The sequence below is a fragment of the Mobula birostris genome, chromosome 15 (assembly GCF_030028105.1).
Source record: "Mobula birostris isolate sMobBir1 chromosome 15, sMobBir1.hap1, whole genome shotgun sequence".
NCBI classification, from domain to species: domain Eukaryota; kingdom Metazoa; phylum Chordata; class Chondrichthyes; order Myliobatiformes; family Myliobatidae; genus Mobula; species Mobula birostris.
The window spans coordinates 57,025,537-57,040,337 of NC_092384.1; the positions used below are offsets into that span (position 1 = coordinate 57,025,537).

The following is a 14,801-nucleotide window of genomic DNA, read 5'->3' on the forward strand; positions in this document are numbered from 1 at the left end:
TATTTGCACAGAGTGGTGGGTGCTTGGAACACTCTACCGGGGTGGTGGTAGAGGCAGACATATTGCGGGTATTTAAGGAATTCTTAGATAGTGACATGGATGACAGAAAAGTGGAGGGCTAAGTAGGAGGGATGGGTTAGAGTGAGTAGGTAAAATGGCTGGAACAACATCGTGGGCCAAAGGGACCGTACTCTACTATAATTAGGTTAACTCTCAGATCAATTGTGAAACCTTCCTATCCATTGATATCAGTATCACTCTGAGTTGCATATTCTTCATCAGAGGAGTTTTCATAAACACAAGAGATTCTGCAGATGCCGTAACTCCAGAGCAACACACACAAAATGCTGAAGGAACTCAATGACTCAGGCAGCATCAATTAAGTTGAAACAGTCAAAGTGCCGGCACGGACCCTTCTTTGGGATTGGAAAGGAAAGGGAGAGATGCCGGAATGAAAAGATGGAGCTAGCGGGAGGAGGACTAGCTAGAAGGTAATAGGTGAAACCAGGTGGGTGGGAAAGGTAAAGGACTGGAGAAAAAGTAATCTGATAGGAGAAGAGTGGTCCATGGGAGAAAGGGAAGAAGGTGGGGCACATGAGAGGGGTAATGGGCAGTTGAGGAGAAGTAAGAGGCCAGGGTGGGAAATAGAAGAGGGAAGGGGGTTGAGAAAAAAATACTGGAAGGGGAAATTGATGTCATGCCATCCGGTTGGAGGCTACCTAGATGGAATATGAGTTGTTGCTCCTCCACCCTGAGAGTGGCCTCATCTTGACAAAAGAAGTGACCCTGGACTGACACGTCGGAAAGGGAATGGGAATAAGAATTAAAGTGGCTGGCCACTGGGAAATTCCACTTTTGGCGGATGGAGTGGAGCAGCTTGACAAAGTGGTCCCCCAATTTACATTGCGTCTCAACAATGCACGGAATGCTACATCGAGAGCACTGGATACCCCACCAGATTTGCAGGTGAAGTGTTGCCTCACCTGGAAGGACTGTTTGAGGCCCTGAATGGAGATGAGGGAGGAGGTGAATGGGCAGGTGTAGAATCTCTGTTGTTTACAGGGGTATGTGCCAGCAGGGAGATTAGTGGAGAGGGATGAATGGACAAGGGAATCAAGGAGGGAGTGATCCCTGTGGAGGTTGGGAGGGGAGGTAAAGATGTGTTTGGTGGCAGGATCCCATTGAAGATGGCAGAAGTTGTGAGAATGATGTGTGGGTACAGAGGCTCAGGGGGTGGTTGGTGAGGACAAGAGGAATTCTGTCACTGCAGGAAGATGGGGTGAGCATGGATGTCCGTGAAATGGAGGAAATGCGGATGACTAATAGTGGAGGAAGGGAACCCCCATTCTTAGAAGAAGGAGAGCATTGCTGATAGCCTGGAAAGGAAAGCCTCATCCTGGGAACAGGTGTAATGGAGATGAAGGAACTGAGTAAAGGGAATAGCATTTTTATAGGAGACAGGGTGGGAAGAGGTATAGTCAAGGAGGTTTCAATAGTGCAGGCACACCTAGTGTTTATTTAATATTTTGTTTATTTTAACAACTTTTTATTTTCAAAAATTGCAGTCATGTATTTGTGTAATTGACCAATTGCACAAGAATAACACACCACAGTACATTCTGACTGTCGGTATGTCAAAAATGTAAAGTCAAGGGGGAAATTCTGGGGTGTTGGTGTGGATGTCATGCAATGAGCTAATTCATAGTGGCAGATGATAGCCATAAATCTTTCTGTAGCATATATGTATCATCTTTGCAATGTCCATTGCCAACCCTTTCAATCTGCAAGTTAAATCAAGTTAAAGCCAAGCTCAACTCCTGTTTGGTGTCCCTTGCATAAAGTCCATTGTCTGCTTTTGAGATTTGCTCTTGCTAATTGTATAAACAATGGCAAAGCACAACTGTGGAACACAAAGAGGGCAAATGAACTAGCAAAGGGAGCTGTTGATTCTTTATAATTACCTCGCTACAGCTCAGAATACTAACCGGACAGTCAGGTCAATTTCTTGCTCTAAAAAGCAAAAACTAGAATATTGTAACACAAGATACAGGAGTGGAGTTATGCCATTCAGCCCATTGAGTCTCCTGCCGTTCCATTATGCCTGATTCATTGTCCCTCTCAACCCTATTCTCCTGCCTTCTCCGTGTAACCTATGATGCCCTTACTCATCAAGAACCTATCAACCTCTGCCTTAAAAACTCGATGACTTGGCCTCCGCAGTCATCTGTGACAATGAATTCCACAGACTCATCATCCTCTGGCTAAAGAAATTACTCCTCTTTTCTGTTCTAAAGGGATGTTCTATTCTGAGGCTATGCTCTCTTGGTCCAAGACTCCGATTTACTTTTTTATTTATTATTCTGTTTTATTTGTTGTTATTATTATTAATATTTTTTCTCTCGGCTGATTATGTATTGCATTGAACTGCTGTTGCTAAGTTGACAAATTTCACGTCACATGCCGATGATAATAAACCTGATTTTGATTCTGAAATCAATCTTTTTTGAATAAAAACATGAGCATTTTCATTTATTATAAATTCAGCATAATTTCTGACCTCTAAGGAAGTGGCCCAGTGGCATTGTTGCTCTGATCTGCAGTGGTGTCTGAGTGAGACTTGCACTTTCTCTCTGTGTTACTGTGTGGGTTTTCATCAGGTGCTCTGATTTCCTCCCATTTTCGCCTTTCTCACGGTTAAGTTAATTAGATGCTGAACATTACCGTAGATGGGTGGTGAGAGAATTGCGTGGGACAGTGGGGGTTAGGAGTTAATCTGCAAGAAAATGGAAATAAGTGAAAAAATAGGATTGTTCTGAGAATCTGAACATAGTTTTCTATGTTGTAGCAATATACAAGTTCCACTTGCAGGAATATCCGTTGTCAACACTCACAAGATTTGGTGTTGAATCTACTGAATTCACTGCCCTGGCCAAATCACTGGGTATATTTAAAGCGGAGGTTGATAGATTCTTGACTGGTAAGGTTGTCAAAGGTTACAGGGAGAAGATAGGAGAAAGGGCTGAGAGGGACAATAAATCAGCCGTGACGGAATGGCCGAGCAGACTTGATGGGCCAAATGACAAAATATTGCTTCTGGGTGTAAGGTGTTAGAAGAACTCAGCAAGTATGGCAGCATCTGTGGAGGGGGAGTGTACAGAAAATATTTTGGGCCAAAACCCTTGGAAAGGAAGGGGGCACAAGCCAGAATAAGAAGGTGGTTTGAGGGGAAGGAGTACAAACTGGGAGGTGAAAGCTAAAATCAGAGCAGTGGGAAGGTGGATCTGTGAGAGAACGGGATGAAGTAAGGAGATGGGAGCCCCAAAGTTTTGTTCAGGGATTCCACATGGATCCTTCGTGCAGGAGTTGAAGCGAGAGATGGTCAAGGGGAAATGTACCCCATCTGAAGGGAGTCTTCCAGACCAAATCTGCAAACACGGATATCTAAGAGTGCAAGAGTAAATGTTCAAGGAACATGGATAATCTCACATGTGTTGCCACTACACATCTACTATGTGAGCCTCAGGTATAGCTCAGTGCAGCCTTGATAAATGGTTGGCCCATAACATTGGCTGGTTATTCCCCTCGATAGATGCTGCCTTTCTTGCTGAGATCCTCCAACATTTTGTGTGTGTTGTTCAAGATTTCCAGCATCTGCAGAATCTCTTGTATTTATGAAGGCAACACTGTGTAGGTTTGGCTGAGCTTCCATCATATGTCAGTCTGTCACCTAATTCGAAGCTGGATAGTCCAGTTCTGTTTTGATTATGTTTTGTTGATTAGTTCTACAGAGTGCATGTCCAGCTAGTTAAGAGGACAGGAATGAATCAACCACAATCCTGAGTGGTTGTGACAGAAAGTAGATGTTTTATTTTAATGGGCAGCGATGAAGCAGTTGGATTTTATGGTCATCTTTCTTCAGTCAAGAACAAAATATAAATCAGACGCTTACAGACTAGAGTTGATTTCTTAACTACTGTCTCTTTACAGTCATGGGTTTCAGTTGCCTAATGGTGAATATGACTAGCTGTTGTTTAATGCACAGCAGTAGTACTTTTGCCTCTGAATCACAAGGTAATTGGATCAAGCTCCGAAGTGTGTTATCTATGCCAGCACTAAGCGTGTGTTCCAATGCCACCAGTCAGATGAGATTTTAGACCTAAGTCAGAAGGACATTAAAGATCCACTGGTATTATCTACGGAATAGCAGGGAAATCTTTTTTCTGTGTTCTGGATAATAAGGATCGTCAACTAACAGATCATATTGACATTTATCTCAATGTTAGTGGAATCATGTTTCTAAGAAATTGGATGCAGTTTTTCCTTATAAAAGTGAATATAACCGTGCAAGATATCATTCACATTTTCTTTTAAATCACAACATTATGCAAGTAACTATGGGTCTAATTTTTATATAAACACTAGCATAATTTACTTATTACTATTTAACTACTTATTACTATTTTCTATTACTATTTATTATTTCCATGACTTTTACTATTTACTAATAGTAATATTACTATTACTATTTCTATTACTATTTATTATGTATGGTGCAACTGTAATGAAAACCAATTTCCCCCGGGATCAATAAAGTATGACTATGACTAATTCTAATTTTTTCTTGGAAATGGCACACTTTGGTAAATTAATCCAATATGATTATATCACATTGCCTGCTGTTCCTAAGGAATTAAACCAATGGTGGCACTGATGCATAAATGTTGTTAACAAGTATTTTGTGAAAACCCATGCAAGTCCGAAGCTAAAAGATTCTTTTTTGTCTTCAAGTCAAATATAATCTCCATCTTAATTTCCCAGTGACTGAGAGCTGGAATCTCAAAATGTGTGCAGATGTGAATTTTGTTGACCTGTTTTATGAATTGTACATTGATATTTTTTTTCCCTGACTGTTCTTTTAGGATGCAGATCTAGCCAGACTTCTCAGCTCAGGGTCCTTTGGAAATCTGGAAAATCTGAGCCTGGCCTTCACTAATGTAACGAGTGCCTGTGCAGAGCAGTTAATCAAACTTCCATCACTCAAGCAGTTAAACCTATGGTCCACCCAGGTGAGCAGCTAGTTTATTTTTATGATGGTTTCTGCAGGAAGTTCGCTCTCTTTGTTTGGAGAGGATGTCATGGCAATGAGTATTGCCTTGATACGTGAATGTTGGGGCGACATGGTAGTTTAGTGGTTAGCACCACACTTTACAGGTGATCATGGTTCAATTGCCATCGCATCGCTGCGTGTAAGGAGTTTGTACGTTCTCCCCTTGACCGTGTGGATTTCCTCCAGGTGCTCCGGTGTCCTCTCACAGTCCAAAAGCATACGAGGTGGTAGGTTAGTTGGTCATTGTAAATTATCCTTTGATTAGGCTGGGGCTAAATTGGGGGATTGCTGGGCAATGTGGTTTGAAGGGCCAGAAGGGCCAATTCCTGCTGTATCTCAATAAGTTATAATAAGAATAAAAATGATTTAAACTACAGTGGGGAAGTAGCATGAGTACAATTGGCAAACATGTACTATATGCTTGGTAGCCTTCTTGGTATGTTTGTAACCAATGGGAATTGGGGAGAATAAACTCGCCACTGGATGGACAGAAGTGGGTGTTAATTAGCTCAATGCCCGGAATAATGATAAAAAGAGACACAGGAATCAGAATCAGGTTTGCTATCAGTTTCCTAAATGATATGAAGTCTGTTGTTTTGTGGCAGCAGTATAGTGCAACTATATAAGATTACTATAAATTGCAAAAATAAATAGTGCAACAAGTGTCAGAGGTTACAGCAAGACGTTGATAGGATGCAAAACTGGGCTGAGAAGTGGCAGATGGAGTTCAACCCAGATAAGTGTGAGGTGGTTCATTTTGGTAGGTCAAATATGACGGCAGAATATAGTATTAATGGTAAGACTCTTGGCAGTGTGGAGGATCAGAGGGATCTTGGGGTCCGAGTCCATAGGACACTCAAAGCTGCTGCACAGGTTGACTCTGTGGTTAAGAAGGCATACGGTGCATTGGCCTTCATCAACTGTGGGATTGAGTTTAAGAGCTGAGAGATAATGTTACAGCTTTATAGGACCCTGGTCAGACCCCACTTGGAGTACTGTGCTCAGTTCTGGTCGCCTCACTACAGGAAGGATGTGGAAACTATAGAAAGGGTGCAGAGGAGATTTACAAGGATGTTGCCTGGATTGGGGAGCATGCCTTATGAGAATAGGTTGAGTGAACTTGGCCTTTTCTCTTTGGAACGGTGGAGGATGAGAGGTGACCTGATAGAGACATACAAGATGATGAGAGGCATTGATCCTGTGATTAGTCAGAGGCTTTTTCCCAGGGCTGAAGTGGCTAACACGAGAGGGGACAGTTTTAAAGTGCTTGGAAGAAGGTCCAGTGGAGATGTGAGGGGTAAGCTTTTTACGCAGAGAGTCATGAATGCGTGGAATGGGCTGCTGGTGACAGTGGTGGAGGCGGAACTATAGAGTCTTTTAAGCGTCTCCTGGATAGGTATGGAACTTAGAAAAATAGAGGGCTATGGGTAACCCTTGGTAATTTCTAAAGTAAGACTTTTGCACCATACTTTATCTCATATGTTTGAACATATGTTCAAATCACCTGTGTGCCATTTTGAAACAGTACATCAATGCAGCCTTACTGTTAAGATCATAAGGAATAGGAGCAGGAGTAGGCCATTTGGCCTGTCAAGCCTGCTCTGCCATTCTATAAGATCATGGCTGATCTGGCCATGGACTCATCTCCACCTATCTTTCTTTACGCCATAACCCTTAATTCCCCTATGGGGTGTTCAAAAACTTTAAATGCAGGAAATGTGTTATATGTCAGACTACATCAATGGGAGAGAGGGACAGAGTTACCATATACACAGGCATCCTGCAAAAACTCTTTTCAAGGAGGTCTCAACTGGAAGTCTCAACCTCATAGCAGCCTGTGTCAATGAAAAGACATCAGATTCACAGGTGTTTTGTGAGACAGCTGACTTCTGAATTCTGTCTTAATGTGCCATGTTCACAATAGCTGCTGTCTTGGTTGATGAGCAGGCATAGTTTTTTGCTATTTCTGAATCAGGAAACATCTTCCCAAATAGCTTGCCTGTGTGCTTACACACCTGGAATGGCAGGTTATGCTCAATGTTGAAAGATGTAAAGTACACCTCAGCACTAGTGGCCTTTTCTGTCAGACTTTAGTTTTCTGCTGAAAAGAACTGTGAAGTACTTTGAGCAGCCTTCCCTGCGCTTAGCCTCCCTAATATGTTGTGGTCCCTAAAAGAAATAAAAGCATAAGGTGTATCCTTATTACAGGTGTGTGCCGCTTAACGTCCATTCGGACAACGTCCAATGGCATATACGTCTGTTGTGTGTGTGTGTGTGTGTGTGTGTCTGTCTGTCTGTCTCTCTCTCTCTCTCTCTCTCTCACACACACACACACACACACACACACACACACACACACACACACACACACACACACACACACCCCCACCCCTCTAATAGTCCAGATCAGAACTTACTTTTTTACATCAAAATGGGGGATTTTAAGTGAGTGATTTAGAAGTTCTGTATCTTCAAGTTCCATTTTATTGTCATCTGGCTGATTGTCCACAAACGAAACAACCTCTGTCTGGACCACGGTGTAGCCACAATACATATATCACGCACACCACATGAAACAATATATTAACATATTATTTAATAAAGTGTAATTCAAAATGCATATAAAGTGCACAGCACAGGTAAACAGTTCGCTGTCCTAATGACAAGACCCCGGTGGGGGCCAGGTATTTATTAAAATAGCCGTTTTCAGAAGAAAAACCTACACTTAAACCCAGCCCATCGCAGGCTTCGATGTACTTGTAAGTGGAAGTGTTTCAGGAAAAAACTCCCAAAGAATTTGCTTGCTGCGAGTGCGTTTTTAAAGATGTCTTAGCAGATGATTTTGGAATTTCGCTCCAATTTAAACCCCACTCTAATCCCCTTTAAGATGCCAACACACCCCACCCGTATAGGACAGCCTCGTGTAGTCAGGTTGTCACCGCCAGCCTTGGGAATTTCTCACCAGGCTTTTGTACTTCATCACCGACAGTTGTCCGGATGACTTGAGTGTCATTACAGACGGCAGTAACTGAACTGATGGACTATGGAAGAGAGAGGGAGGTCGACTGTAAAGCCTACCCACAGAGAAAACTGATAGGTCTACTTAGCACAAAGAGAGACCAATCAGGATTCATTCATTTTCTTTCTTTCTTTTTTTTCCCTCTCCCTCTCTCTCTCTAAAAAATCGATTTCCGGGATATTGTATATAATTTGCGGGCATCAGGGAGCCGCTATCGATATGCAGGAGACTTCCGAAACTTCCGGGAGAGGTGGGATGTCTGTATACATGTGGAGTCTATCTAGTGCTTCCTGTTTAATTCAGAATTCTAGCCATAGTACTTTGTTTCTGTACATTGCTGAAGACTTTGAAAACTTTATGACGCTTGAATACTGCAATGGTACGTTCAAAATGACTTGCATGGTTGGGTGAATGAGTAAACTGTTTAGAAAAGGGAAGCGGACTGAAGTGAAATAGAATAAGCAGATAATGAATGTTCTCATAGATTTACTGAGTTGTGTTTAGTGACTAAGCTAATGTCTTCATTACAGTTTGGAGATGCAGGATTGCGGGTTCTTTCAGAGCACCTCACGTCACTGCAAGTTCTGAACCTTTGTGAGACGCCAGTCACAGATTCAGGCCTCCTGGCACTTAGCTGTAAGTAAAACAAGCTTCCATACCCAACTTTTCCTCTACCTTGCATAATGTAAACCAAAATGTTTATGAGATAAATAAATAGAAAGTTCCAGAATTGAAATAGAGGGAAATCTGTCTTTTGGGGGACTTAGGTTATTACTGCCCATCTCTAAATGAGGTTGAAAAGGTGACGGTGAATCCCCTAGCTCACCATTGCATTCCTCCTGGTCAAGGTTACAGTAGCATTGGAAGGGAGTACCAGGATTTAGATCCAGTGAATGGTGATATGTAGATTGTTAGTTTATTGATCCCAAAGGAAATTACAGTGTCACAGTAGCATTACAAATACACAGGTATACAAATATTAGGAGAGAAGGTGAAAAAGAATTAAAAAAGATAAGTTGCCTCAAACAGTCTAACAGGAGGGGGTCATCACTTCCCTGGCTATAGGTTGACTCATTATCAAGCCTAATGGCCGAGGGTAAGAAAGTCCTCATACAGCACTCTTTGAAACAGCGCAGTTGTCTTTGTCTTTTACTAAAAATGCTCCTCTGTTCAGCGAAGGTGGCATTCAGGGGGTGAGAAACATTGTCCAGAATTACTAGGGTTTCCCATAGAGCCCTTTGTTGTACCACAGCCTCCAGTCTGTCCAATTTGGCTTCTAACAGAGCCAACCTTTCCAATCAGTTTATTGAGCCTGTTGACATCACCCGTGTTGATGCCATTGCCCCAGCACACTACCACACAGAAAGATTGTGCTGGCGACAACAGACTGGTAGAACATGTGAAGGAGAGGCCTGCATACTCCAAACGACCTCAGTCTCCTCAGGAAATAGAGGCGACTCTGGGCCTTCTTGTACATGGCCTTTGTGTTGGTGCTCCTCTCAAGCCTATCATCCAGGTGCCCCTCTGTATGTAGTGCAGTATGGTGTGTGAGTTGGGGGGATCCAACAGGTGGTAGTGTTCTTGTGCATCTGTTGCCCTTGTTGGTCAGGGTTGTGCATTTGGTTTTGAGTGCTCTAGACAAGCCAGCAAGATGGCGCCGTTAAATGGCAACTTCTAGCATGCAGTTCCAATGGAAATGATCAAATATTCTTGTTTAGGACTACTACAGCTGAAATTGACAGTCACAGCCACGGTTACTTCAGTAAGTTGCGTCGTTTTATGATGTTTTTAAAAAAAAAAATCTGTTGCTACTCAAAGTCGACGAACCTTACGTGGCAGAATTGTGTTGCAAGTGCAGTTCCTCTTTAAGAAAATGGAAGTGGGATGCCATGCTGTTCTACAGGTCTGATTGAAATGCAGAGGTTTTAGACTTTCACTCCTGAATATCCTGCTGACTGCTCTGCAGTCTCAGGAAAATAAACGGAAGATTCCTGTACCAGAGAGATGTCAAGAACTGCTATGTTCTCTGCTTTATGGAAACATTGCTCACACCGGCAGTTTCAGGTGCAACATTGCAGCCCGATGGCTTTACCATTCTCTGCAAAGACAGGACGGCTCAGTCTTTTAAAGGCAGAGGACAGGGAGTATGCTGTACAATTAACTCATCATGCTGCGCAAACATGGCAGTTCTGGCTAAGTCAAGCACACCTGGCCTGGAACATCTGGCTGTCAAATGTCCTCCGTTTTATCTGCTGACGGAGATTTCTGCCATCATCTTGGCAGAGGTGTACATTTTACCTCTGGCCAACGTCGAGCTGGAGGAGCTGAGCAATGTAATTAGCAGGCACGAAACTGCGTGACCTGATGCCTTCCCTATCATTGTGGGAGATTTCATCCAGGCCAATTTGAGGAAGTCTGTGAACAAAACCACCAACCTATCGCCTGTGGAACCAAGAGGAGCCAACACACTTGACTACTGTTATACCACCATCAAGAATGCTTACTGTGCCACTTCACACCCACACTTCGGAAAGTTTGAACACCTGGCTGAACTTTTACTCCCAGAATATAGGTAGAGTCTACCAGTGGTGAGGACCATGAAGTATGGTCAAGGGAGATAGTGGAGCACTACAGGACTTCTTTGTGTTGGTGGATTGGATAATGTGCAGGTATTCATCTTTTAGTCAATGGCAGGAGTGTTCAAGGACATCTTCAATCTCTCACTGCAGCAGTTGGTGATTCCCACTTGCTCCAAAAGGGAAACCAGTGTTGAAGAAAAAGAGGGTGAGCAGACTATCACCCAGTGGCCTTCACATCTACTGTGCTGAAGTGCTTTGAGAGGGCACAACATATGCCAGTGATACTAAACCTGATTCTGAGGAAATTATCCATTTTGTAGTTGGCACACAATGCAGCCATTGTAAAGCTGTAGTAAAGGAATCTGTTTGTAGGGCGGTGGATTACCAATAAAGTTGGAAAATTGTCATTATTCTTGATTGTTGTTGGAACCACACTCAGCAACAGTATTCCATAAGTCTTCTGAGATTCCTTGTAGTACTCAAAAAGTTTTGGGGTGTTGGAGTTGACTGTTTCACTTTTAGTTACCCAGCCATCAATCTGTTCTTGTATTCACTGAACATGTGAATCCAGGCGTGGTATAGTTAAATGGAAATAGCTGCAGCATGACTTCTAACCCAATTACTGACTGGAATGTTGACATTTATAGTTAGTCTTTTTCATTATTTAAGACATCATAATGATCTAGATATAATCTTTTTGAGAGTCTCTACAGCTTTTCATTTATCACCATTCAGAAAATGCTATGAATGTCTCTTGCCCAATTCACACAACCTCACAACTGCCTGCATTGAAATCTACTTGTTCCAGCTTCAAAGCGTCAGTGTTCACGGACGATACAGTGTAGCAGCATGAACAGCCATGCGAGAGAGAACGTGTGTTCATACCACATGCTATAGTCCCTTGTTCACCTGTGCTGCAGCGGAATGTGCTGGAAAAAATCCAGATGGTATCTAGGAAGGATGAGATTGCTGAAGCTGGAGCCACATACAGCTGTCCTCTCCTATTGCTGGTTGGCTGCTTAACAGTGGCACCAATGGAGGTCAGAGATCCAAGCAGCAGCTGCATCCCTCCCAGAGGAAGGAGTGAGATTGGAGTGAAACTATTCATCACACTCAAAACAGAAAGGAGCCAGAATGTAAAATTCACTGAGCAGTGGAGGAAAAAAAATGAAGTATGAATGAATATTTGATTGGGAAATGACTTTGTATAAGGGTTCTTCAACACACACCATGTGCCAATAAATTCTAAATATGATATTGTACCTTTAGTCATAGAGCTGTACAGCACAGAAATAGGCCCTTCAGCCCATGTCATCTTGCTGTCCCTTTTGCCCATCTATACTAATTGTATCTCCCCACATTGGGTTTTTGCCTTACCTATTTCAATGCCTGCCAAAATGTCTCTTAAAAGTAGTAATTATATCTGATTCTGTCTCCTCCTTTGGGAGCAAGTTCCAAATATTAACCACTCTCTTCAAGACCTCTTTTATCGTCATAGAGTCATAGACTTTTCTCCCACTTTAAACGTATGCCCTGTTAGAACATAGAACATGGAATGCTGTTTTTGAAACCCTTGCTATGGGAAAAACATTTTGATTATTTGCTGTATCTATGCCTCATATAATTTTATATACCCTTATCAGGTGACTCCTCAGCCTCCTGTGCTCTAGGGAAAATAAGGCCAGCCTGCACAATCTTTTCCTAGAACTAAAGACCTCCAATAATGACAAAATCCTAGTGAATCTCCTATGCACTCTCCCTAACATAACCACCTCTGGTAATACCCCATTTCCCATCCCCGTTTCCCTCTCTCACCTTGCCCGCTTATTGCCTCCCTCCAGTGCTCCTCCCCCATTTTTCTTTCTTCCGTGGCCTCCTGTCTCTTTCACGAATCGACTTCCCAGCTCTTTGCTTCATCCCTCCCCCTCCAGGTTTCACCTCTCACCTGGTGTTTCTCTCTCTCTTCTCCCCCCGCCCATCTTTTAAATTAGCTTTTTTTTCTCCAGTCATGTTGAAATGCTGAAGGGGTTTCGGCCCAAAATGTCGATCATACTTTCATCCATAGATGCCACCTGGCCTGCTGAGTTCTTCCAGCATTTCGTAAACACAAAATAATTTGCAGATGCTGGGGTCAAAGCAACACTCACAACACGCTGGAGGAACTCAGCAGGTCGGGAGGCATCCGTGGAAAAGATTGGTCGACGTTTCGGGCCAGAACCTGACGAAGGGTTCCGGCCCGAAACGTCGACCGATCTTTTCCACGGATGCTGCCTGACCTGCTGAGTTCCTCCAGCGTGTTGCGAGTGTTTCTTCCAGCATTTTGTGTATGCACCTCCTTATCATATTGTGACCAGAATGGCACACGATATTTCCAAGTGTGGTCTCATCTGTTTTTTTTTAAGTTGCAGCCCAACGTTTACCGTCTGTGCCCCGATCTATGAAGACAAGTACACCATTTGCCTTTTTCACCACCTGATCTAAATATTTATTTCTACTTTATGAGACCTGTGGATTTGAACAGCGTGTCCCTCTGCTCTTCAATGTTACCTAGCACTCTCTGTGCCCAGCCCCATTTGACCCTCAGATTGGTCAGGATTAACTTCTATCTGCCAATGCTCCACTCAGCTTTCAATTTTATCTATATTCTGCTGTGGTCTTAGATTACCTTCTTTGCCATCCACAACACCACAAACCTTTGTGTCATCAACAGATCGCTTATCAAATCTGCTACCTGCACATCCAGGTCATTAGCAAGCAGCAGGGAATCTCAGCACCATTCTCTGCATAACACACCTGGTCACAAAATTCCAGTCAGAGAAACATCCTTCCACCAACCCTCTACTTTCTACCATCAAACCAATGTTAGAACCAGCTGACCTTGGATCCTATATGCTTTAACCTTGTCAAGTGCTTTATTGAATCTATGTAGACAGTATGTACCAATCTGCCTTCATCAATTTTAATTACCTCCTCAAAAACCACTCGACTTAATGAGATGTATTTAGGTATGAAAGATGTTTGCTATTTAGAATTCTCATGAAAGTGTCTGATTCCTTCTGTAGCAATGAGAAGCCTCTGCAGCTTGAACATGAACAGCACCAAGTTGTCAGCCGACACTTATGAAGATCTCAAGGTAACTGCCCTATTGAAAGTAGTGTTTTTTACTTAGTCTGTGATTCATATTAATCAGGACGTGGCAACGTCAAGAATTGAAATGTCACCGTGCATCACTAGATACAGCACTGTACAAAAGTCGTAGGCACACACACACACACACACACACACACACACACATATATATATATATATATGTTTAAGGCATTTGCACGGTACTGTAATTTGCAATGTGTAGCAGAGAGCAAGTCTGGTGGTAACCAAGGATACTGGGAATGGTGAGGGTGGAGCACTGTGGAAGGGTGATGTGACAGGTGGCAGAGAAGGTGCCAGGATGGTGGCACACACCCATTCTGCCCTGAGGGACCAGGCAAGGTTATTTGATTCCAAACAATTGGTTTATTGATCATGACAGAACGTCTCTCCAGTGCTTCCTGCTCCCACCTCTCTCCCTTCCCCTTTTCTCAACTGTGATTCCCCTCTCCCTGCCCTCTTCCCACTCTCAGTCCACAGTAGAGACCCATATCAGAATCAGATTTATCATCACTCACATATGGTTTGATTTTTTTTTGCAGTAGCAGTACAGTGCAATGCATAAAATTACAGTACTGTGCAAAATTCTTAGGCACACTAACTATACAGATGTGCCTAAGACTTTTGCACAGTACTATCAACACAATTTGCATCTATTGCTATTGGCTGAAAGTTAGAGCTCCTGTCATTTTGATAACACAAAGTTAAAAGGGACCTGAGTAATCAGAAAGAAGTGATGATGTCTCATCTGGCCATTAAAGCAGAGACTATAATGATATTCAAAAGAAAATTTGATAATTATTGGAAAACTAAATAAGTTAATGAATTTTAAGAAACATCGAGAGAAACAGGATTAGATTTAATACTGATGTTCTCAAAGTCAGATTTAATATCACCAGCATATGTACTGAAAGTTGTTTTTGTTTCAGCAACAACTTGAAAGTGATTT

The 14,801-nt window shown here is 42.6% G+C and overlaps 1 protein-coding gene across 2 annotated transcripts in view; it reads left to right on the top strand.

Moving 5' to 3' along the window:
* cmip (c-Maf inducing protein) overlaps nt 1–14,801 on the top strand; it is a 253,957-nt gene that overhangs the window by 234,633 nt on the left and 4,523 nt on the right. For both annotated transcript variants that reach the window (XM_072279852.1, XM_072279853.1), the window contains exons 18-20: nt 4,920–5,066; nt 8,657–8,762; nt 13,768–13,838. In XM_072279852.1, the coding sequence (XP_072135953.1) occupies nt 4,920–5,066; nt 8,657–8,762; nt 13,768–13,838 (324 nt within the window). The remainder of the gene's footprint in view (nt 1–4,919; nt 5,067–8,656; nt 8,763–13,767; nt 13,839–14,801) is intronic.